The sequence below is a fragment of the Pristis pectinata genome, chromosome 6 (assembly GCF_009764475.1).
Source record: "Pristis pectinata isolate sPriPec2 chromosome 6, sPriPec2.1.pri, whole genome shotgun sequence".
Classification (NCBI taxonomy): domain Eukaryota; kingdom Metazoa; phylum Chordata; class Chondrichthyes; order Rhinopristiformes; family Pristidae; genus Pristis; species Pristis pectinata.
In genome coordinates, this window is record NC_067410.1 from 110,634,707 (window position 1) to 110,661,079 (window position 26,373).

The window sequence follows — 26,373 nt, forward strand, 5'->3', positions numbered from 1 at the left end:
AACATAGATGGGAAACAACTACTAAATGTCGGTGTTCAGAGAGACCTCTGTGTGCTTGTGTGTGAACCACCTGATAAAGGTACAATTAAGAAGGTAAGCAAGTTCAGACTGCTGTCATCCTTTGGCTGGTTTAATGGGGCAATGTAGAGAGGACTTTACTAAATGAGTCAGCCTGCAATGGCTTTAAATAGTAACGCTAATTGTACTATTTGCTACTTTAGTGTAGAGGGTTACAGTTTCTTCAGCATGGAATGATCCATACAATTAAACAAAACAAGCTGTCAAGGACAGCTCTATCCCACTGTTATCAGACTCCTGAACAGACCTCTCATACGCTAAAAGATGAACTCTTGGATCTCCCAATCTACCTCTTGGCCCTTGCACTTTATTGGTCTACCTGCACTGCACTTTCTCTGTAACTATAACACTACATTCTGCATTCTGTTTTTTTTCACTACCTCGATGTACTTATGTATGGAATGATCTGTCTGGATGGTTAGCAGAACAAAGCTTTTCACTGTATCTCGGTACATAATAAACCAATTCCAGAAGTTTCTGTCTGAGTTATTGTACGAGAAACAGCAGCTCACCATCTGCCCAGCCCCAAGATGCTGAAGGTCACAAAGCTGCTGACAAAGTTGGACAACAAATATGAACTAAAAGATGCCACAGATTAGCGGTGATAATTACAAGTTAAAGTACATTTTTGATAATGTGAAGCATCCTTTTTAGAAGCTTTCAAAATTTTTAAAGTTTGTTTCCTTTCTGACTTGCTCTTCCCTCCGACACACTCCCAAACTTGCTTTGCCTCTCTCCTTTGCCCGACCCAACGTTGAGCTCACGCTCCCTCACTTCTTTGGCTATTTACTTCCCAGTCTTTATACTGGATTAAGGAGCCGATTGCCCAGTTCACAAGCCTTTGATGTTTTGTCCCTGACCATCTTGTATGTTTGGAAAAATTGTTCTGATCTGAGGTCTGGAAGTGCCGTGAGATGGTCTGCTACAGAAGAACCTGGTTTGTTGTGGAACCTGGGAGTTTATTTGGACAATGATGATGGTCATTGACTTCAAGAAAGGGGGTGGTGTACATGCACTTGTCTACATCAATGGTGCTGAGGTCGAGAGGGCTGACAGCTTCAAGTTCCTGGGAGTGAACATCACCAACAGCCTGTCCTGGTCAAATCACGTAGATGCCATGGCCAAGAAATCTCACCAGCACCTCTACTTCCTCAGGAGGCTAAAGAAATTTGGTTTGTCCCCTTTGACACTCACCAACTTTTACCGATGCACCATAGAAAGCATCATATCTGGATGTATCACGGCTTGGTACAGCAACTGCTCTGCCCGGGACCACAAGAAGCTGCAGAGAGTTGTGGACACAGCCCAGCGCATCACGGACACCAGCCTCCCCTCCTTGGACTTGAAGCAGCCAGTATAATCAAAGACCCCACACACCAGGACATTCTCTCTTCTCTCCTCTTCCATTGCGTAAAAGATACAGGAGCCTGAGGGCACGTACCACCAGACTTAAGGACAGCTTCTACCCCAATGTGATAAGACTATTGAACGGTTCCCTTATACAATGAGATGGACTCTGACTTCACGATCTACCTTGTTGTAACCTTGCACCTTATTGCACTGCACTTTCTCTGTAGCTGTGACACTTTACTCTGTACTGTTATTGTTTTTACCTGTACTACATCAATGCACTCTGTACTAACTCAATGTAACTGCACTGTGTAATGAATTGACCTGTATGATTGGTACGCAAGACAAGTTTTTCACTATACCTCAGTACGAGTGACAATAATAAACCAATACCAATACATCCTGCAACAGGTAGCAGAACAGAGACACCTAGGAGTACAAGTTCATGGTTCGCTGAAAGTGGCGTCACAGGGTGGTGAAGAAGGCTTTTGGCACACTGGCCTTCATCAGTCAGGACACTGAGTACAAGAGTTGGGACATTTTGTAGCAGTTGTACAAGACCGCTTTTGATTTTTGCGTTCAGTGTTGATCACCCTGTTACAGGAAGGATACCATTAAGCTGGAAAGAGTGCAGAAGAGATTTATGAGGATGTTGCCATAACTCCAGGGACTGAGTTATGGAGAGAGGTTGAGCAGGCTGGGACTTTATTCATTGTGGAGTAGGAGACTGAGGGCTGATCTTATAGAGGTGTATAAAATCATGAACAGCACAGACAGGTGAATGTACACAGACTTTTTCCCGGGTTTGGGGAATCAATAACTAAAGGGCATAGGGTTAGGGTGAGAGGGGAGAGATTTAATAGGAACCTGAGGGGCAACCTTTTCACCCAGAGGGTGGTCAGTATGTGGAACGAGCAGCCAGAGGAAGTGGTTGAGGAGGGTACATTAACAGTATTTAAAAGACAGATGCATAGATAGGAAAGGTTTAGAGGGATGTGGGCCAAACGTGGGCATATGGGACTAACTTAGATTGGTATCTTGGTTGGCATGGTCCAGTTGGGCCAAAGGGCCTGTTTTCTGTGCTGCACGAGTCTATAACTCTCTATAACTGACCGGAAGTGCTGAAATCTGCCAGATGTTGATATGGAGCAAGGACAATGCAGAGAAAGCCAAGGCCAGAGGTGTGACGGGCACCAGAATTCGTCCCCTTCTGCATTCCAAGCTTCTACAGTTCTGTGGCTCCAAGATGCTCAGCTTCCAGAGCACAATATTCAAGTCACAGCACACACTGACAGCAGCACTACTGTTCTGTGAAAAGAGTGTGGGCGTTTCTGTCTGAACTCCAGCGCAAACTCCTCTTCATCACCGGAGGAGTGCAAGCAATCGCAGTCTCCCGGGAGAAGGATTCCGAGAAAGTGCTGCTCCTGCTAAAGCTGTCTGTGACACGGGGAAATCTCTGTGCTCATTACAAATACAAAGATGCCAGCAAATCTGCTGGCAACTGAAGCTCACCCTGCATTGTGGTTCCTGGTTACACTTCTCTCAATGGACAACTAAGCCAGTGGTAGTGGACGGCAAATAAAGCAAGATAAAACATGACATTAACTTGCCTCTACCAATCACCTCCCAGCCTCTTGTCGTTAGCTCCAACCCTCCCACCGTCGGCTCATCAACCCCCATCGCCCCCTCACCTGGATCCACCTATCACTTGCCTCACCCCACCCGCCCCCTCACCTCTTTATATTGGCGATCTGCCCCCCCCTTTTCACTCTCAGTCCTGAAGGGTCTCTACCCAAAACGTTGACCACCCCTTTGCCTCTGCAGATGCTGCCTGACCCGCTGAGTTCCTCCAGCAGTTTATTGTTTGCATGTAATTAGCTTTCGTGCCAATGCATCACGGTTTGGTACGGCAACTGCTCCGCCCAAGACTGCAAGAAACCGCAGAGAGTTGTGGACACAGCTCAGCACATCACAGAAACAGCCTCCCCCTCCATGGACTCTGTTCACACTTCTCACTGCTCGGGAGAGTAGCCAACATAATCAAAGACCCCACCCACCCCGGACGTTCTCTCTTCTCCCCCCTCCCATCGGGCAGAAGATACAAAAGCCTGAAAGCACGTACCACCAGGCTCAAGGACAGCTCCTATCCCACTGTTATCTCTATTGAATGATCCCCTGGTACGATAAGATGGACTCTGACCTCACAATCTACCTCGTTATGGTCTTGCACTTTATAGTCTACCTGCACTGCACTTTCTCTGTAACTGTAACACTTTATTCTGCATTCTGTTACTGTTTTCCCTTGTACGACCTCAATGCACTGTTGTAATGAAATGATCTGTATGGATGGCATGCAAAACAAAGTTATTCACTGTACCTCAGCACATGCAACAACAATAAACAATTTTGGTTACAAAACCAAGGCACAGATCAGCCATGATCTGGTTCAGTGGAGGATCAGGTTGAACGAGTCACAGAGTCAGAGTCACAGAGATATAACACATAGAAACAGGTCCTTTGACCAATCAGGACTCCACCAACTATGAAGTACCCATTTTACACTGACCCTACCTCAACCCATTTTATTCTCCCGATATTCCCATTAGCTCCCTAAAGATCCCACCACTCACCTGCACAGGGGTGGCACAGGGGTGGCACAGTGTGCGGCTAGTACAACCGCTGCCTCACAGCACCAGTGACCAGGGTTCAATCCTGACCTCGGGCGCTGCCTGTGAGGGGTTTTCATGTTCTCCCTGTGATGCCTGGGTTTCTTCTGGGTGCTCCGGCTTCGTCCCACATCCCAAAGACGTCTGGATTGGTAAGTTAATTGGCCACTGTAAATTGCCCCTTGTGAGTGGTAGAATCTGGGGGGGAGTTGATGAGAATGCAGGGGAAACAGAAGATGGGATTCATGTAGGATTGGCGTGAATGGCTGGTGTGGAGTCGATGGGCCAAAGGGCCTGCTTCCATGTTGTACGCCTCTAGGGGCAATGAGGAAAGGAATGCTTTGTAACAACCAGAAGGTTTGGGATGTAAATTACAATGTACTGGCAGCGGATTCTGATGAACAGTCGTTCACACCCTGACAGACTTCTTCCGTTTGTATGTGTCATCACCAGGAACAAATCTTCCCTAAAACAGTGGCAGCGGTTCAGATCCAGAAATAAGGATGAGATAATGTCATAATCTGTCGAACACCCTGATCCCACTGTTCATACAAGCAAAGAATGTAGCTCCCGGGGAAGAGATAGCCCATCGAATCATACAACCACAGCGCAGAAAGAACCCATTCAACCCACATTACCATTAATCTCACTGCCCCACTCTCAACCCAACAATCCTGTACCGATCCCAATCTAATCCACTGCCTTGCCCTCTCTCCACAGCCCCAGTGTTCAAAACTAATCCCACAAAACTAATCCCACAAAACTAATCCCACTGCCTCATTCTCTCCCATACTCTGTAGTCTATCCAGATGCACCATGCTCTACCCGGGACCACAAGAAACTGCAGAGAGTTGTGGACACAGCTCAGCACATCACAGAAACCAGCCTCCCCTCCATGGACTCTGTCTACACTTCTCACTGCCTCGGTAAAGCAGCCAACATAATCAAAGACCTCACCCACCCACCCTGGACATTCTCTCTTCTCCCCCCTCCCATTGGGCAGAAGATACAAAAGCCTGAAAGCACGTATCACCAGGCTCAAGGACAGCTTCTATCCCACTGTTATCAGATTCTTGAATGGTCCCCTAGTATAATAAGATGGACCATTGACCTCGTTATGGCCTTGCACCTTACTGTCTGCCTGCACTGCACTTTCTCTGTAACTGTAACACTTTATTCTGCATTCTGTTATTGTTTTCCCTTGTACTAACTCAATGTACTGATGTGATGAGATGATCTGTATGGATGGCATGCAAAATAGAGTTTTTCACTGCACCTCGGTATATGTGACAATAATAAACCAATTTACCAATCAGTTCAAAACTAATCCCACGGCCTCAATCTCTCCCACAGTGTGGAACATGGAATATAAAACAGTACAGCACAGGAACAGGCCCTTCTGCACACAATGTTGTACTGAACTAATTTAGCTAATGACACCTAATCCCTTCTGGCTGAACATGGTCCATATCCCTCCATTTTCTGCACATTCATGTGCCTATCTAAGAGCCTACTAAACCCCTCTTATCGTATCTGCCTCCACCACCACCACGGCAGAGCTTTCCAGGAACCCACCACTCTGTGTATAAAAAACCTGCCCCACACATCTCCCACCTCCTCCCACAACCTTAAATGCATGCCCTCTAGTATTAGACATGCCAACCCGGGAAAAAGAAACTAGCTGTCCACTCTATCTATGCCTCTCATAATTTTATAAACCTCTATCAGGTCTCCCCTCAGCCTCCGACACTCCAGAGAAAACAACCCAAGTTTGTTCCAACCTCTCTTTAGAGCACATGCCCTCTAATCCAGGCAGCATCCTGGTGAACCTTTTCGGCACCCTCTCAAAAGCTTCCACATCCTTCCTATAATGGGGCGACCAGAATTGAATGCAATGCTCCAGAGGCGGCCTAACTGGACTTTTATAAAGCTGCAGCATAACTTCCTGACTCTTGAACTCAATCCCTCCACTAATAACGACAAGCATGCCTTCCTTTTCACCCTATCGACTTGCGTGGCCACTTAAGGAGCTATGGACTTGGATCCCAAGATGGAAGGACATCAAAACTAATCTCACAGCCCTTTTCTCTCCAATAGTGTGTATCAGCTCAGAATTAATCCCACTGCTTTACTCTCTCACCACAGCCCTGTATCAGTCCCAAACTAACCATAATGCCCTGTCCTCTCCCCATAGTTCTACATTTTTGTGTCAATTTATAATTTATCGGTTAAATTTCCACTGAAGGGTGAATCAGGTGGAACTCCAGGACAGTGAAGAAGACTTTCAGCACACTGGTCTTCATCAGTCAGGGCAGTGAATATAGCAGTTGGGATGTTATGTTGCAGTTGTACAATATGTTGGTGAGGCCACATTTGGAACATTGTGTTCATTTTTGGTCACCCTGCTATAGGATAGATGCTATTAAGCTGGAAAGAGTGCAGAGGAGATTTACAAGGATATTACTGGGACTCAAGGGACTGAGTTACGGAGAGAGATTAAGCAGGTTGGGACATTTTTCACTGGAGCGTAGGAGAATGAGGGGTGATCTCATAGAGGTGTATAAAAGCATGAGGGGCATAGATAGGTGAATATGCAGTCTTTTCCCCAGGATTGAAGAATCAAGAACTAGAGGGCATAGGTTTAAGGTGAGAGGTGAGAGATTTAATAGGAACCGGAGGGGCAACTTTTTCACCCAGAGGGTGGTCAGTATATGGATCGAGCTGCCAGAGGAAGTGGTTGAGGCAGGTACATTAACAACGTTTAAAAGGCACTTGGACAGGTACATGGATAGGAAGGGTTCAGAGGGATATGGGCTAAATGCAGGCAAATAGGACTGGCTTAGATGGGAATCTTGGTCGGCATGGACCAGTTGGGCCAAAGGGCCTGTTTCCGTGCTGTATGACTCTGTAACTCTATGCTGGTCTACACCATGGAACCTCCCTGACAAACAGATGAGAACCATTCAATTACTCATTTTGACATCGTACATTGTTGATCTCATCGTCTCATGCAGAAGAAACAGCCTTTCCTAATTCACACTAATCAAATCCCTTCACCTTCTAAGACACCAGTAAGGCCACCGCTGGAGCAGTGCATCAAAGTTATACCAACACTTTGGGAAGGATTTGAAGGTCCAATAGAGGGTACATAAAAGAGTTACTTGAATGATTCCTGGGCTGATCAATTCCAGCTTCGCAGAGAAAAGAAGGTTGAGAGAAGATTTAACAGGGAAGTCCAAAAGCAAAATACTGCAGACACAGGAAATCTGAAAAAAGGAAAACTACTGGAAATATTCAGCAAGTCAGGCAGCATCAGCGGAGATAGAAGCAGTGTTCAGGTTTCATCGGAACTCAAACACTGACGTTTGACCTGAAGCATTAATTCCGTGTTCTCCCTCTGAAAACACTGCCTGATCGGCTGAGCATTTCCTGTACTTTCAGTTTTATTTTCAACAAAGCGTACAAGAGGCATGATGGATTTAGACAGGGTAAATAGACCGAACTTTTCCCATCAGCAGACGGATCAAGCAGCAGGGGTCAGAGATTGAGTTGGGCAAAGGGTGAGGAAAAACCTATTTATTTGCTCACAGAACATGGATGTCACTGGCAATACTGGCATTTATTTTCCATTACTAACTGTCCATAGCCGAGAAGGCACTTAGGTACCACATTGGGGTCACGAATATCAGACTGGGTATGCACACTAGATTTCCTACTCTGGATCTATACGGCAATGCAATAGAGACATTGTGGGCCGAAGGGCCTGTTCCTGTGCTGTGCTGTTCTGTGTTCACGGTTACTCTTACTGAGAATGTGATTTGATAGAGGTGTACAAGATTATGAGGGGCATAGATAGAGTGGACAGCCAGCACCTTTTCCCCAGGGCGGTAATGGCCGATCCCAGAGGTCATCCGTTTAAGGTCAGAGGAGAAAAATTCAGGAGAGATCAGGGGTAGGTTTTTTTTTCACACAGAGAGTGGTGGGTGCCTGGAATGCACTGCCAGGGGTGGTGGTAGAGGCTGATACAACAGGGACATTTAAAAGACTCTTGGATAGGCACATGGATGTAAGAAAAATGGAGGGTTACAGGCTGTGTAGGAGGGAAGGGTTAGATTGATCATTGGGTAGGTTTATATAGGTCGGCACAACATTGAGGGCTGAAGGGTACGTACTGTGCTGTACTGTTCTATGTTGTAACATCCTATCTGGATGCATCACGGCTTGGTACGGCAACTGCTCTGCCTAGAACCGCAAGAAACTGCAGAGGGTTGTGGACAGCCCAGCATGTCACAGAAACCAGGCTCCCTTCCATAGACTCTGTCTTTACCTCTTGCTGCCTCGGTGAAGCAGCCAGCATAATCAAAGACCCCACCCACCCAGGTCATTCTCTCTTCTCCCCTCTCCCATCAGGCAGAAGATACAGGAGCCTGAGGGCACGTACCACCAGGCTCAAGGACAGCTTCTATCCCACGTGATAAGACTATTGAACGGTTCCCTTATTTCCTTTTTACGATGAGATGGACTCTTGACCTCACAATCTACCTTCTTGTGACCTTGCACCTTATTGTCTACCTACACTGCACTCTCTCTGTAGCTGTGACACTTCACTCTGTACTATTATTGTTTTTACCTGTACTACTTCAATGCACTCTGTACTAACTCAATGTAAGTGCACTGTGTAAAGAATTGATCTGTACGATCGGTGTGCAAGACAAGTTTTTCACTGTACCTCGGTACAAGTGACAATAATAAACCAATACCAATAACAGCCTTGTGTGTTGGTGGACAGATAAATATTGGACAGTGGAAATTCCCTGCTCTTCTCATAGTCATTTTTGGACTCCCCCACCCTGGGGAGAAGACTGTTACTGCTCACCTTATCTATGCCTGTCATAATTTTAAACATTTCTACAAGGTCCTACATTCCAAGGAATAAAAGTCCTAGCCTGGCCAACCTCTCCCTATAACTCAGGCCCTCAAGTCCTGGCAACATCTTCGCAAATCTTCTCTGCACTCTTTCCAGTTTAACCATGTCTTTCCTATAACATGTGACAACAATTAACCAATTTACCAGATTAAGATTCTCAGCATGTCTTGGAGAGAGATTTGAACCATGAAGGCTGTGTTGCAGATCCGGGAACACAACAACATAGATATAACTTTGCCAGTGCTGTAAAATGTACCAGTTGCTTGACAGAAGTGTAATTAAACAAAAACTTTGCAGGAGCTGAAAATGGTGATATCAGCTCAGATGGCCAAAAGTGAAATAAGGGAAGTCTTAAAAGAGGGAGAGGCAGAGAGGGTTAGGGAGGGAATTCCAGAGAGGATCCTGTGTCCTGGCAGCTGAAGGCTGAGCAACAACAAAAAAAAACCCACAAAAATGGAAAAGGAGACTGAAGGGGGTGTAGTTTATGAAATAAAGGAGTTTGTAGATATCGAGGGAGGTGAGGCTGCAGGGGGATTTAAAAACAAGGGCATCACTTCAACCAGTGAAGGACTTGGGGACCAGTGTAGGTCAAAGGGCAGAGAGGATGATGAGAGATTGTGTCGAATGGGATTGAGATAGAGGCTGCGGAGCCTTGGACAACATCAGTCTTATGGAGGATAGCCGACTGGCCAGGAGACTGTTGGGAGTAATAAAGATGAGAAGTAACAGCAGCTTTCACTAAGGGCTTCATAGAATATAGAACACTACAGCACAGTCCCTTCGGCCCACAATGTTGTGCCGACATTCTATTCTGCTCTAAGATCTATCTAGCCCTTCCCTCCCACATAGCCGCCTATTTTTCTATAAGCTTCAATATGCTTCAAGTGAGAGGCAGAAGGTATCTTGGGGGTGGAAGATGCTGATGGCATGGCGTGTGGTCAAAAGTTCATCCATCTACAGTTAGGCTGCATCTGGAGTAATGCATTCAATTCTGGTCGCCTCATTATAGGAAGGATATGGAGGTTTTGGAGGTGAGGAAGAGGTTTACTGAGATGCTGCCTGGATTAGAGGGCATACGCTATGAGGAGAGGTTGGACAAACTTGGGTTGTTTTCTCTGGAGCGGTGGAGGTTGAGGGGAGACCTGATGGAGGTTTATAAGATTATGAGAAGCATAGATAGAGTAGACAGCTGGTATCTTTTTCCCAGGGTCGAAATATGAGAGGACATGCATTTAAGGTGAGGGGGGAAGTTTAAAGGAGATGAGCGGGGTAAGTTTAGTTTACACCGAGAGTGGTGGGTGCCTGGAATGTACTGCCAGGGGTGGTGGTGGAGGCAGATACAATGGAGGTGTTTAAAGAGGCTCTTAGATGGGCACATGGATGTGCAGAGAATGGAGGGATGTGGACATTGTGCAGGCAGAAGGGATTAGTTTGGTTACGCATTTGATTACTAGTTTAATTAGTCTGGCACAACGTTGTGGGCTGAAGGGCCTGGTCCTGTGCTGTACTGTTCTATGTTCTAGTTCCAGCAAGATGTCCCGGTTACAGAAGGTGCATCTCAGTCTCAAATGGTGAGCAGCCAGAGGCACGGTGGGGGTGGCTAAAGTTTTGATTTGATGGTGGAGAATGAACACAAAGAGTTCAGCACTCCCAATATTTAGTTGTTGTAAATTTCTACTCACGTTGGACAACATGACAGATCAGAGAGAGTGGTGGGGTTAAGAGAGTGACACAGAACCGGATGGACACAGTGATGGACACAGAACCTGATATGCACAGTTTCTCACAAAACCAACTTGAGCAAAAAAAAATCCTCTAGCACGACAGAGTCAGGCTGCGAGTGAACGTAAAAACTGCAAAATGGTAAACACCATTCATTATGCAAACATCAAAGTTTAATTCCGACCCTGGTCAGATAAATTCTCACTGACGGCAAAAGGATTAAAAATTAAAACAGTTGTGAAAACTAATTTTTCCCAGTCGGATGTGAAACAGAGTGGAAAAGTGTCAGGTCAATGAAAGGGATCCAAGCATTGGGAGTGATTAATGAGTCTCAGCAGAGAGAGAGAAAAAGAAGAACAGACTATTTATAGCTGACTAACGGTGTCTTTCACGGCCTCAGGACTTCCCAAAGGCTTTACGGCCAAACTAAACACTCCTGAAGTGAAGACACACTGGTAATGTAAGAAACAAGGCCGCTGATTTAACACGGCCAAACAACGCAGCCCCTTGCTCTTCTGTCACTGTAGATCTCCTTCACCCGTCAAGAAACCCAACCCCTCCACAAGCCCAGAGCAGCTTTGTCCCAAATAGGGCATCCCATCCCCCAACAACTGCCCTACAAACCCCATCCTGCACCTTCCCCAACAGCCCCTTCCCACTAGCCAAGATCTCTCCCTGCCCACCAGTCCCTTCCCCTTCCCCTTCCCGCCAGCCCAGCCCCATCCCTGCCCCCCAGCCCAGCCCCATCCCCGCCCACACCAACCCAGCTGATCCCCTTGTTCCGCAGGAACCAAAGAAACCAAAGGCTTCTGTGATGGTCAGGTTGGTGCCCAGTTGCCCAGGGCCTGAAGTGGCACCCACAGGAGCCCCGTGCCCGCGGTCCCGCTGCCCAGGTGGGTACACGGTCTGGTGGGAGGGTCCAGGGTCTCGGTGACTTACTGTAATTACTGTTTTCGTCTTTTGTGCCGTTGATGGTGCCATCCGGCTGCATCTGTAGATAGTAGCCCTGTTGGCTGAACAACCTCGTCACTATACCTTTCAGCTGGGGGTCTGCGTGGAAAGAGAAACAGGGAGAGGAATAACTTTGGCAGACCTCACCCATCGGAAGGTAATTCAGTCCCTCAAGCTGGCCCTTTGACAGGACTTTCCAATTAATCCCAATCCTCCATTCTTTCCTCTTCAAGCAGTTCCTTTGGAAAACTTCTTTTGAATCTGTTTATACCAGGCTCTTAGAATGCACGTTCGATCATTACAAATCAATGTTTTTCATAAAAATTGCATCAAACCTCAACGAAGTTAATAAAATATTTGTTATATTGAAACTGCACTGTAGGTTTATTCATTAAGAAGAGTTGAATAGACTAGAAATATCACATTTGAACAGTGGTCAGCAGGAGAAAGAGGTGTTGTTGTAGCTCCAGAGCGGAAGATGGGGTGTTAAATCACCCACAGCTCCAATTTCCAACACCTACGTTCTGACAATGAACTGGTGAGGGACAGGATCAGTCATGCTTGTGATTTGACTCAGATCAAATAGTCCATAGTGTCAAAGAGCTAGAGGCATAGGGTTGCACGGCATGGAAACAGGCCCTTCAGCCCAACTGGCCCATGCTGACCAAGTTGCCTAACTAAGCCAGTCCCATTTGCCTGCATTTGTCCCATACCCCTCTAAACCTTTCCTATTCATCTACCTGTCCGAATGCCTTTTAAATGTCATAATTGTACCCACCTCAACGACTTCCTCTGGCAGCTCGTCCCACACACCCACCACCCTCTGCGTGAAGAAGTTCCCCTCAGGTCCCTTTTAAATCTTTCCCCTCTCATTCTCAACCTACGCCCTCTAGTTTTGGACTCCCCTACTCTGGGGAAAAGACTTTGACTATCCACATTTTCTATGCCCTTCATAGAACTCTATAAGGCCACCCCTCAGCCTCGTTCGCTCCAGGGAAAACAAGCCCAGTCACTCCCTATAAACAAAGCCCTCCAGTCCCTGTAACATCCCCGTAATCTTCTTTTGCAGCCTCCCTCCTGTTTAGTGACATAATCTGAGCACAGATCAGCCAGTTAAACAAGGTTCCCTGGAGGACGGCAGGTTCCTTGCACAACCCCTCCCTCCCCTGCAGAGGTGATCTCAAAGGATGAGTCCAAAGTTTGTATGAAAGAAACTTTCATACAGCTTGCAAGGGCTCAGATCTGGAGGATGCCAGTTAAATTCCATGTTACATGTCCCACTCACCCCAACTCTTATCAGGCTGGTCAATACACCTCATCCAAACTCACAACCAGACACTCCCCCCACCCAAAAAAAAGACACGCACTGTGTTAGAGACAAAGAAAGTTGACTCACCTGTACAAACTGCTCGTCATGGCAGCCCATCAATTTGGAATAAAGAGAAAGAGAGATACAAGGGATTAGAACACGTCACATTTTCACTTTTAAAAGACATAACAGATGAAATTCAAAGAATGCTGGGAACCAGAAATGAAAACCAAAAAAAGCGGGAAACACTCGTCAGGCAGCATCTGTGGAAGGTGAAACAGAGCTAATGGGTCAGGTCAAAAACCTGGGAGAACACGAAAACAAGCTCATCAAATTAAATTGTTTCCTCTCCTTCCCAGTCCTGACGAAGGGTCTTCAACCTGAAGCGATAACTCTGTTTCTCTCTCTACGGACACTGACTGACCTGCTGAGAATTTTCCAGCTTTTTCTCTTTTTATTACATGGAAGCAGAGCTGTGTGTGTTGGAAGGAGTAGGTGGCAATCACTCAAAGGAGAGGTCCCTCCCCACTGCCTTGAAGTCAGGTAACGTGTAGCAAGGGGGGAGGGTTAATTGGGGGGGGGGAATAATCAGAGTGGTGACAGCATTCATTAATGCACAGTGGTGTTCAGATACAAATCAACACCAGATACACAGGCACATAAAGAGATGTGTTTCTGGACAACCTGTTCTGTCCCACGTCTGCAAATATCACCAACAAGTTGTGTTGGCCCAGCCACGTGGACGTTATGGCCAAGAAAGCACAGCAATGCCTCCACTTCCTCAGAAGGCTAAGGTAATTCGGCATGTCCCCGAAGACCCTCACTAATTTTTACAGATGCACCATAGAAGGCATCCTATCTGGATGCATCATGGCTTGGTATAGCAACTGCTCCACCCGAGACCGCAGGAAATCGCAGAGAGTTGTGGACACAGCCCAGTCCGTCACACAAACCAGCCTCTCCTCCATGGACACTGTCTACACTTCTTGCTGCCTCAGGAAAGCAGCCAACATAATCAAGGACCCCTCTCCCCTGGACATTCTCTCTTCTCCCATCGAGCAGATATCTTTATTAATCACATGTACATTGAAACACACAGTGAAATACATCTTTTATGTAGAGTGTTCTGGGGGCAGCCCGCAAGTGTCGCCACGCTTCCGGTGCCAACATAGCACGCCCACAACTTCCTAACCTGTACGTTTTTGGAATGTGGGAGGAAACCAGAGCACCCGGAGGAAACCCAAGCAGACACGGGGAGAACATACAAACTCCTTACAGACAGCAGCCGGAATTGAACCCGGGTCGCTGGCGCTGTAAAGCATTACGCTAACCACCTACACTAGAAGATACAAAACCTTCAGAACACATACCACCAGGCTCAAGGACAGCTTCTATCCCGCTATTATAAGACTCTTAAACCAACCTCTTATACGATAAAGATGAACTCTTGATTTCTCAATCTACCTCGTCATGGCCCTTGCACCTTATTGTCTGCCTGCACTTTCTCTGTAACTGTGACACTATATCCTGAATTCTGTTGTTTTTTTTCCCTTTTGTACTACCCCGATGTACGGAATGATCTGTCTGGATGACACGCCAACAAAAGCTTTTCACTGTATCTCAGTACATGTGACAGTAATAAACCAAATACCACTCACATCCCTGTGCCCAAGTAATCCTGCTAAAGGTATGAACATAGAAGGGGGAGGGGGGGGGTGGTTTGTTGACACTAATCAGAGTCTGCATTTTGGACACTGAGATATTCTATAAAAAAGAACACAGACACTGCACACTGTGTGACAACCTCGCACTCAATGTCAGCAAGACCAAGGAACTGATTGTGGACTTCAGGAAGGGGAAGTCAGGAGAACACACACCAGTCCTCACTGAGGGGTCAGCGGTGGAAAGGGTGAGCAGCTTCAAGTTCCTGGGCATCAACATCTCCAAGGATCTACCCTGGGCTCAACACATTGATGCAATCATGAAGAAGGCACACCAGCAGCTCTACTTCGTTTGGAGTTTGAGGAGATTCGGTACATCACCAAAGACTCCTGCAAATTACGACAGATGTACAATGGAGAGCATTCTAACTGGTTGCATCACAGCCTGGTATGGAGGTTCCAATACACAGGATTGCAAGAGGCTGCAGAGGTTTGTAGACAGCCAGCTCTGCCATCGAGGACATCCTCAGGAGGCAGTGCCTCAAGAAGGCAGCATCCATCACTGAGGACCCTGACCATCCGGGATATGCCCTCTTCTCATTACTACTATCGGGGAGGAGGTACAGGAGCCTGAAGACCCACACTCAATGATTCAGGAACAGCTTCTTCCCCTCCATCAGATTTCTGAACGGTCCATGAACCCACGAACACTACCTCGTTATTCTTCTTTTTTGCACTATTTATTTATTTTTGTAATTTATAGATTTTTCGTGTCTTTGCACTGTACTGCTGCTGCAAAACAACAAATTTCACGTCATATAAGTCAGTGATAATAAACCTGATTCTGGTCTAAGTGACATTTTAAACAGCTCCAGGAAGCGGTGCCGCTGTTGCAATCTATGGCACGACCAACGATAAGCTAAAGCACCTCAGCTACTGTACCTACCCACCAACTTTAGCAGCCGTACTCATTAACTTGCCTTGACAACTGAACTAGCACTCAGCATGGACACCATTTGGCACCAAAGCCCCCTCAAAGAATCGCCCCCACCCATTAACAGCTATAGCAACAGCTGTGAACAAACAAGAGAACAAACTGTCCATATCAAATAAATATTTCAAGATCAGTAAACAGCTGAAAACAAGCACCATCTGTTGAAGCCTGATCAGCAAAGGAGAACCTTTGGAGCTGAACTATACTGCTCAGAAAACTTTGCTGAGAAGTGGCTTGTTTGCAGATGACTGCATAATGTTCACCACGTTACAGGCTTGAGGGCTCCAGTCTCATGTGCATTAAAGCACTGAATATTTTACATGTGAAAGGGAAAACAGTTAATGTGTCGCATCTCCTCCTTGCTGACAATCAACACAGGCACACCTCAAGGATGTGCGCTTAACCCACTGTTCTACTCTCTCTACACACATGACTGTGTGGCTAGACACAGCTCAAAAGCCATATATAAATTCGCCGATGACACCACTGTTGTTGGTAGGATCTCAGATGGCGACGAGGTGGTGTACAGGAGTGAGAACTGATTGTGGACCAGGAAGGGGAAGTCGGGAGAACACACACCAGTTCTTTTGAGAGGTCAGCGGTGGAAAAAGTGAGCAGCTTTGACTTCCTGGGCATCAACATCTCAAAGGATCTATCCTGGGCACAAGACAATGATGCGATCATGTAGAAGGCACACCAGCAACATTACTTTGTCAGGAGTTTGAGGAGATTTGGTCTGTCACCAAAGACTCTTGCAACTTTCTATAGATGTTCGGTGGAGAACATTCTGACTGGTTGCATCACTGCCTGGTGTGGAGGCTCCAATGCACAGGATCGCAAGAGGCTGCAGAGGGGTGTAGACCCAGCTCCATCACGGGCACAACCCTCCCCACTATCGAGGATATCTTCAAGAGGTGGTACCTCAAGAAGGCGGCATCCATCGCTGAGGACCCTCACCATCCGGGACATGTCCTCTTCTCGTTACTACCATCAGGGTTGAGGTACAGGAGCCTGAAAACCCACACTCAATGATTCAGGAACAGCTTCTTCCCCTCCGCCATCAGATATCTGAACAGTCCATGAACCCATGAACACTACCTCGTTATCCTTTTCTTCTGCACTATTTAATTTTATAATTTATAGATTTTTATGTCTTGCACTGTACTACTGCTGCAAAACAACAAATTTCACATCATATGTCAGTGATATATCGGATTCTGACTCTGATCTAAAACCTTCGTCAGAACTGGCAAAGAGAGAAAAACCAGTTAGTGTTCAGTGGCAGGGAAGGTGGGCAGGATGGGTAGAACTGAGGGAATATCTCTGATCGGGTGAGACCAAATGGCTCAACGGGCGCAGTTCCAAACACATTTTCCTTCTTTGTCTGTGTAATGTGTTGTTAATAGAGAGAGAGTGGGACATGTCCAGCAGGATAGATTGCATGAATAGAATAAGAAAAAACTGAGCCAAAATGATAATAGACAGAAACAAATAGTTACGAAATGATACGGTCGGAAAGAAAGAGTTTAAAGTTGGTCTCACCCTATCAGAGCTACTACTTTTGTTCTGCCCATCCCTCCCTGATCTTCTCTGCTCCTGAAAAGAGATGAGGAGGAATTTCTTCAGCCAGAGGGCAGTGAATCTGTGGAATTCATTGCCACAGACGGCTGTGGAGGCCAAGTCATTGGGTGCACTTGAAGCGGAGGTTGATAGGTTCCTGATTAGTGAGGGCATCAAAGGTTACGGGGAGAAGGCAGGAGAATGGGGTTGAGAGGGAAAACGAAAGCAGCCATGATTGAAGGGTGGAACAGACTCGATGGGCTGAATGGCCTAATTAGCTCCTATGACATGAAAATTAAATTAGTACTGAGGTACAGTGAAAAACTTTGTTTTGCATGACATCCATACAGATCATTTCATCACATCAGTGCATCAAGGTAGTACGGGGGAAATAACAGTTACAGAGAAAGTGTAGTGCAGGCAGACAATAAGGTGCAAGGTCATAATGGGGTAGATTGTAACATCAAGAGTCCACCTTATCATACTAGGAGTCTGTTCAGTAGTCTTACAACAGCGGGATAAAAGCTGTCCTTGAGCCTGGTGGTACGTGCTTTCAGGTTTTTGTATCTTCTGCCCGATGGGAGGGGGAGAAGAGAGAATGTCTGGGGAGGGCAGGGTCTTTGATTATGTTGGCTGCTTTACTGAGGCAGTGACTAGTGTAGACAAGAGACCACGGAGGGGAGGCTGATCCCTGTGATGTGCTAGGCTGCGTCCACAACTCTCTGTAGTCTCTTGCGGTCTCAGGCAGAGCAGTTGCCATACCAAACCGTGGTAAAACCAACTAACTTGTTTTTCCCTCTTTCCCAGTTCTGACGAAGTATCCTGAACCCAAAACCTTGACTGTTTTTCTTTCTGCAGATGCTGCCTGACCTATTGAGTGTTTCCAGCATTTTGCTTTTATTTCAGATTTTCCAGCATCTGAAATTTTTTTGCTTTTCATCGAATATTGTAACCACTAAGCCACAATGGTGCCCATGTATTGGTTTATTATTGTCACTTGTACCGAGGTACAGTGAAAAGCTTGTCTTACAAACCGAACATACAGGTCAATTCATTACACAGTGCAGTTACATTGAGTTAGTACAGAGTGCATTGAGGTAGTACAGGTAAAAACAGTAACGGTACAGAGTCAAGTGTCACAGCTACAGAGAAAGTGCAGTGCAACAAGGTGCAAGGTCACAACAAGGTACATCGTGAGGTCATAGTCCATCTCATTGTATAAGGGAACCATTCAATAGTCTTATCACAGTGGGGTAGAAGCTGTCCTTAAGTCTGGTGGTACGTGCCCTCAGGCTCCTGTATCTTCTACCCGATGGAAGAGGAGAAAAGAGAGAATGTCCCGGGTGGGTGGGGTCTTTGATTATGCTGGCTGCTTCGCCAAGGCAACGAGAGGTAAAGACAAGAGTCCGAGGAGGGGACATGTTCCCAGAGTATGAAGTGTTCCTGGAGTTTCAAGTGCATAGTTCACTGATAGTGGTATCACAGGTAGATAGGGTGGTGAAGAAGGCGTTTGGCATATTGGCCTTCATCAGTCAGGGCACTGAGTATAGGAGCTGGGAAGTTATGATGCAGTTATATAAGACATTGGTAAGGGTGCACGGAGTACTGTGTACAGTTTTGGTCACCCTGTTATAGGAAAGATGTTATTAAACTAGGAAGAGTGAGAAAAGATTTACCAGGGTGTTGCCCGGACTTGGGGGCCTGAGTTACAAGGAGAGGTTGTGTAGACTAGGACTTTATTCCCTGGAATGTAGGAGATTGAGGGGTGACCTGCTAGAGGTATGTAAGATCATGAGGGGCATAGGCAGGGTGAAAGCACACAGTCTTTTTCCCAGGGAGGGGGTGCTAAAAGCAAGAGGGCATGGGTTTAAAATCAGAGGCGAGAGATTTAAAAGGGACATCAGGGACAGCTTCTTCACACAAAGGGCAGTGCGTATTTGGAATGAGCTGCCAGAAATAGTGGTTGAGGTGGGCACATTAGCAACATTTAACAGCCATCTAGATAAGTCCATGGAGAGGAGAGGTTTAGAGGGCTGTGGGCCAAACGTCGGCAGATGAGACTAGCTCGCTGGGCAACACGTCAGCATGGAGGAGTTGGGCCGAAGGGCCTGTTTCCGTGCTGTATGACTCTTTGAAGCTCCAACACAGTGAGTAAGCCCAGTGGTAGAAGTATATTTCATGCTGCTAACTCACATTAAGCCTTTGGTCTTTCAGCAGATGGTGAGTAACAGTGCACACAGATGAAGTGCTAGATCTTGCAGGAAGATAGAGCTGTCAGAGTCAGGTATGACAACATTGGTGATGCATTTTTCATTCAGCAAGTCTAGGAAGCAATAATTTCACCTCTACGGTGCCTTGACACTTCAGGAGCATCACTTTGCTTTGAGAAAAAGAAATTCCTGTCACCATTGGTATCACCCATGATTTTAACCCAGTCTGGACCAGAGGGAACAGGTGAGATGCAGATGGGATGGAAATTCTACACCCTATCCAATCCACTTGGAGTATGAAAATCATGGAGCAGGCAGGGGATCCAAACCTGATAGGTCACCCAAGAACAACTTGGGAACACAGGAACAGGGGAGTCCATTCAGCCCCTGAAGCCTCTCCCATCATTCAGGAGAAGGTTGCTGACATGTGGCTGACTCTACGCACCTACTTTTTCCGTGATACCTTGGCTAACAAAAAGATCTATCGAACTCAACATTTAAAACAAACGACCGACTCACCACCCACTGCCATTCACAGAAGGCACTTCACAAACAGGAACGCAAGAGGCTACAGAGAGTGGTGGGACTCAGCCAGTCCCATCAAGGGTATTGCTCTCCCCACCGTCAAGGATGTCTACAAGAGGTGATGTCTCAAGAAGACGACATCCATCATCAGGGACACCCACCATCCGAGCCATGCCGTTCTCTTAATGCTGCCATCAGGCAGGAGGTACAGGAGCCTGAAGACCCCACACCTCAAGGTTCAACAACAGCTTCTTCCCCACTGCCGTCAGGTTCTTCAACCCACCTGAAAAACCCTAACTCCACCTCAAACTGTATTTGTTTAATCTCTCCCTGAACTTGCAGTTATGTTGTTATGTTTATTTTGCCGTGTAAGTCATGTATAATTTATGTTAATTTAAGTTTATGTTAATTTATGCTGGTTATGTCTGTACTGTACTGTGCTATTGCTAATTTTCATGGCACTTATACCCTGGGTAATATGCACATGACAATAAACTTGAATAACTTCTACCACCTTGCATGCATGCAAGAGTGTTCTGGTTTCACTCTTAAAGTGCTGGCTTCAATTATTGGACCATGATGATTGATACAGCAGCTTAATAGTTCCATTACGGGACTCATAATCCAGAGGCATACACTCCTGATCTGGAGACTCAAGTTCAAATCACACCGCAGCTAATTCGATTAAGCAAACCTTGAATAATCAGTCTATAGCAACTGTGAAACTATTGTTATCATGGAAGCCCATCTGTTTCATTAGCATCCTATGTAGTAGGCAAATGTCAGTGGTACTAAAATTCTACGAAACAACTAAACTTCAAAAGTCACTTCACTATTTTTCAAATGCAATTAGGCATAGCTCTCTAATTTGTCCCACCTCCCTGTTCCTTTCCCAATATCCAACAAGTTTAACCTTAGCAGTCTTCTCAGAGGTACTTTTCCAAAACACTCAGGCAGTACTTTCTGGATTATGACCACCCCATGGTGTCACATGGATGGAGGGACATGGACCATGTGCAGGTAGAAGAGATTTGGTTTAATTTGGCATCCTGTTTGGCATAGACATGGTGGGCTGAAGGGCCTGTTCATGTGCTGTACTGTTCTATGGTGTCTTTAGCCAAGTCCTGCCCCATCTGTGGAGGTGTTTATGGTTCCCACACTGGGCTCATCTGCCACCTCAGAATGTGTAATGAATTGACCTGTACGACCAGTTTGTAAGATAAGCTTTTCACTGTACCTTGGTACAAGTGACAATAATAAACCAATACCGAGAACCTACAGATTACCTCCAATTAGAAATGAGAAGGACGACTAGAAAACAAAGAAGCGTGTCTTGCTGTTATAATTCTTCCACCACTGGAAATAGCTTATCTACACTTAGAACGTAGAACAGTTCAGCACTGGAACAGGGCCTTCAGCCCACAATGTTGTGCTGAACTAATTAAATGCCTAACTAAACTAATCCCTTCTGCTGACACGATGCCCACATCCCTCCATTCTCTGCACATCCATGTGCCTATCTAAGAGAGTCTTAAATGCCTCTATCGTATCTGCCTCCACCCCCACCCCTGGCAGCACATCCCAGGCACCCACCACTGAGTGTGTCAAAAAACTTGCCACGCACACCTCCTTTGAGCTTTTCCCCTCTCACCTTAAATGCATGCCCTCTAGTATTAGATATTCTGACCCTGGGAAAAAGATACCGGCTGTCTCCTCTATCTATGCCTCTCGTAACTTTATAAACCTCTATCAGGTCTCCCCTCAGCCTCTGCCACTCCAGAGAAACAAGTTTGTCCAACCTCTCCTTCTAATACCTGTTCTCTAATGGTGAACCTCTTCTGCACCCTCTCCAAAGCCTCCACATCCTTCCTGTAATGGGGCGACCAGAATTGAATGCAATACCCCAGATGTGGCCAAACCAGAGTCTTATAGTTACTCCACTGAAATCTCTCTTGATTTTGACCATTAAATCTCCACTACAGCTTTGTTCTCCTTAAGAGAAGCAATCAGAGACAAGTACCTTAGACGTATTCCTGACACCGTATCTACCTGCCAACCGATCTGAGGAAGGGTACTACGAGCTCCCACCACATTTCTCAGTATCTAACCAGTTATAGTGTATCCAGTTGCCTTGTCTGTCCTTTCCAGAATGAATTTGATTTACCATGGGGAGGGAAGGGAAGTAACCCAAATTCACAGGCAACTCACCTTGAGTAGTGAATCAGAATCAGATTTATTATCACTGACTTAAATGTTGTGAAATTTGTTGTTTTGTGGCACCAGTACAGTGCAAAGACATAAAATTACTGTAAATTACAAAAATAATAAATAGTGCAATAAAAAAGAGGAATAACAAGTAGTGTTCATACACCATTCAGAAATCTGATGGCAGAGGGGAAGAAGCTGTTCCTAAATCGTTGAGCGTGGGTCTTCAGGGTCCTGTACTTCCTTGGCAGTAACAAGGAGAGGGCATGTCCTGGATGGTGAGGGTCCTTAATGATGGATGCCGTCCTCTTGAGGCACTGCCTCTTGAAGATGTGCTCGGTGGCGGGGAGGGTTGTGCCTGGGATGGAGCTGGCTGAGTCCACAACCCTCTGCAGCCTCTCGTGATCCTGTGCATTGGAGCCTCCATACCAGGCAGTGATGCAACCAGTCAGAATGCTCTCCACAGTACATCTATGGAAATTTGCAATGGTCTTTGGTAACAGACCGAATCCCCTCAAGCTCCTAATGTAATAGAGCCACTGGCATGCAAGGGAACAAAAAATGAAACAGTGCTAAAGGAATTCTATCATGACAGAATTTCTGGTTGTTTGGTTAATTATCTGGACTGAACTACGGCTGAGATAAAGGATGACGATTCATGGTATAATGGTTACTGATGTCTGCACGGCCCCCGATCTGCAACATCAGAAAATCAGTGAATGTTCAGACAAGGCACAATGACAGACAAGAAGAGCTTCATTCCCATTGAAATGTGCACCATACTCCAGCTGAGGCCTTGAGATCTTCTGGGAGAGAGGAACACAAATTTTAAGACTCCAACCTAATTAATGCAGACAAATCCTGTTTGATTCCTTCATGCAATCAAACCTGGCCCAGGAGATCACCACAAAATTCAGATTGAAAACGTTCCTGGGATATGAGCCAAATTTGCAAGTAAATTGCACTGTTTTAGAACAGAAATCACCAAAAAACAGAGAATATTTGGCAGCAAGCTGGCTAATCGAGGGAATGGGCAAATCTCACTTTTCTCAGGGATAATCAGCGGATGTCTTGGCCATTAATCATGATTTTTAGTATACCCCGTGATTCAGTAAACTTGTCACAACAGTGTACCCCCATATTCAGTAAACACTGGTCATAAGTATTCCCAGAGGGTCATACACACTGGTCAGAACAGTGTACCCCAATATTTAGTCTACATGGAACACAGCAACAATGTCACTTGATACTAAGGCCACATTAACCACAGGAACTGTGAAGCCCAATGTTCAATCCACACAAATAAAAGCAGTGTACCTCAAAATTCAGTCAAGGATTATAGCAACACCAATCACAGCTACAGTCTTCCCTGAGATTCAGACGATGCTGACCAAAGCAAGTGTACCTCAAGATTCAGTGTACACTGACCACAGCAACAGTGTACCCCAAGATTCAGTGTACACTGACCACAGGTGTACCCCAAGATTCAGTGTACACTGACCACAGCAACAGTGTACCCCAAGATTTAGTGTACACTGACCACAGCAACAGTGTACCCCAAGATTTAGTGTACACTGACCACAGGTGTACCCCAAGATTCAGTGTACACTGACCACAGGTGTATCCCAAGATTCAGTGTACACTGACCACAGCAGTGTACCCCAAGATTCAGTGTACACTGACCACAGCAACAGTGTACCCCGAGATTCAGTGTACACTGACCACAGCAACAGTGTACCCCAAGATTCAGAGTACACTGACCACAGCAGTGTACCCCAAGATTCAGTGTACACTGACCACAGCAGTGTACCCCAAGATTCAGTGTACACTGACCACAGCAACAGTGTACCCCAAGATTCAGAGTACACTGACCACAGGTGTACCCCAAGATTCAGTGTACTTTGATCACAGCAACAAGTGTACCCAGATATTAAGTCCAAAGCAGAGATTCAGTGCACACAGAGCTATACTGTACTCCAAGATTCTGATTCCAACTTTGTACCCCAACATTCCTTCTAAATGTCCTCCAAATTTCTTCTGCTCCAAAACAGAAGGAGTGAAACACCAGAGGAAGCTGTAGAGCTGGGTACAGTTACAACATTTAAAAGACACTTGGACAGGTCCATGGATAGGAAAGGTTCAGAAAGATATGGATCAAACACAGGGAAATGGGACCAGCTTAGATGGGAACCTTGGTCAGCATGAATGAGTTGGGCCAAAGGGCCTGTTTCTGTGCTGTATTACTCTGACTTCGTGAAAATAGTGGTTCTATTCCTGGACTAGTCTCCAAGCTCCAAGACTACGTATCTGCATGTGCAGTTCCAATTCCAACACAACTCTCTGGAAGACCTTGAAATGAAATGCCAGCTATCAGTCCCAGCTGACTACAGAATTCCCAACCAGAGAACTAATCTTCCACTCCAGCCAAGTCTATCATGAGCCTGACCCCAGATTCTTAAAAAGCATCGCTTCCACAGTGGTACATCAAGAGTCAACTACCTATGAGAAAGCAGTTGAATTATTAAAGGAATTGTACAATGTGTTGCGCGTCTGAGTGAATCCTGTCTAAAAGCATTTTTATATAACTGGAGAATTGTGTCGGGTCTTCAGAGGGAAGGTCTATTCTGAGAGCTTTAATGGGACTTGAGCCAGTGAAGTGAGTGCCAGGTGGGAAAGTAGATTCATAAAAACACAAACTCTTTTCTGTTTAGCTCCCGCAACACTCAGAGAGGAGGCACAAGGTCGGCTCAAGCAATACCCAGTCCAGTCTGCATCATCGGTGACAACAAACCTGGTGCCTCCATTCCACATGTGGCATCTCTCCTTCCTGGAATCCTATTAACCAGCCTCCTCTCCATGGACTCTGTCTACACTTCTCACTGCCTTGGGAAAGCAGCCAACATAATCAAAGACCCCTCCCCCACTCCAGGCATTCTCTCTTCTCCCCTCTCCCATCGGGCAGAAGATACAAAAGCCTGAAAGCACGTACCACCAGTTTCAAGGACAGCTTCTATCCCGCTGTTGTAAGACTATTGAACGGTTCCCTCATACGATAAAATGGACCCCTGACCTCATAATCTATCTCCACATGGCCCTTGCACCTTGTTGTCTGCCTGCACTGCACTTTCTCTGTACCTGGAACCCCTTTTTCTGCATTCTATTGTTGCTTCTCCCTCGTACTACCTCAATGTGATAAATGATCTGTATGGATGGCATGCAAAACAAAGTTTTTGCACCGTACCTTGGTACATGTGACAATAATAAGCCAATAAATAAAGTGGAATGAGGAAAGGGAGAGGGATAAAGAGGCTGCCAGCTCCACCCATCATAAGAACACAAGAAAACAGGAGCAAGAGGAAGCCACTCGGCCCTTCAAGCCTGCCCTACCATTCACCATGATCACGGCTAATGTGCCCAAGACTTCAACTCTTCTGTGCCAGTTCCCTCAGCCCTCACATCCACCTCCTCTTTCAATATATCCAATGATCCAGGCTCTACAACCCTCTGGCATGGAAAACTCCAGAGATTCACCAGCCTGACACTCGTATACACCTCAGTTTTAAACTGCCATGCCTTTAACTTGTAACTATGCCCCTCACTCAAGATTCTCTCACTAGTAGAAACACCTCCACGTCTTCCCTGCCTGTCTTGCCTCCTCAGGATCCTACAGGCCAGAAGTTTATAAACTCATGAGGGGCACAGATAAGGTGGAGGGTAACAGTCTTTTCTCCAGGGTAGGGGAGTCCAAAACTAGGGGGTGTAGATTTAGGGTGAGAGGGACCTGAGGGGCAATTTTATGCAGTGGTGAGTATATGGAATGAGCTGCCAGAGGCAGGTACAATAGTACATAGAACATAGAACACTACAGCACAGTACAGGCCCTTCGGCCCACAATGTTGTGCCGACATTTTACCCTGCTCTATCTAACCCTTCCCTCCCACATAACCCCCTATTTCTCTATCATTCATGTGTCTATCTAAGAGTCTCTTAAATGTCCCAAATGTATCTGTCCCCACCACCTCTGCCGGCAGTGTGTTCCACACACCCACCACTCTCTGTGTAAAAAACTTACCCCTGACATCCCCTTTCTACCTTCCTCCAATCACCTTAAAATCATGTCCCCTCATGTTAGCCATTGTCGCCCTGGGAAAAAGTCTCTGACTGTCCACTAGATCTATGCCTCTTATCATCTTGTACACCTCTATCAGTCATTTA

At 46.1% G+C, this 26,373-nt stretch overlaps 1 protein-coding gene across 1 annotated transcript in view; it reads right to left on the reverse strand.

Annotated features, from left to right (window-relative positions):
• The window catches only part of LOC127572000 (fibroblast growth factor 12), a 170,866-nt gene that overhangs the window by 133,591 nt on the left and 10,902 nt on the right, over nucleotides 1–26,373 (reverse strand). The window contains exon 2 of the mRNA XM_052018800.1: nucleotides 11,683–11,793. Within this exon, the coding sequence (XP_051874760.1) occupies nucleotides 11,683–11,793 (111 nt within the window). The remainder of the gene's footprint in view (nucleotides 1–11,682; nucleotides 11,794–26,373) is intronic.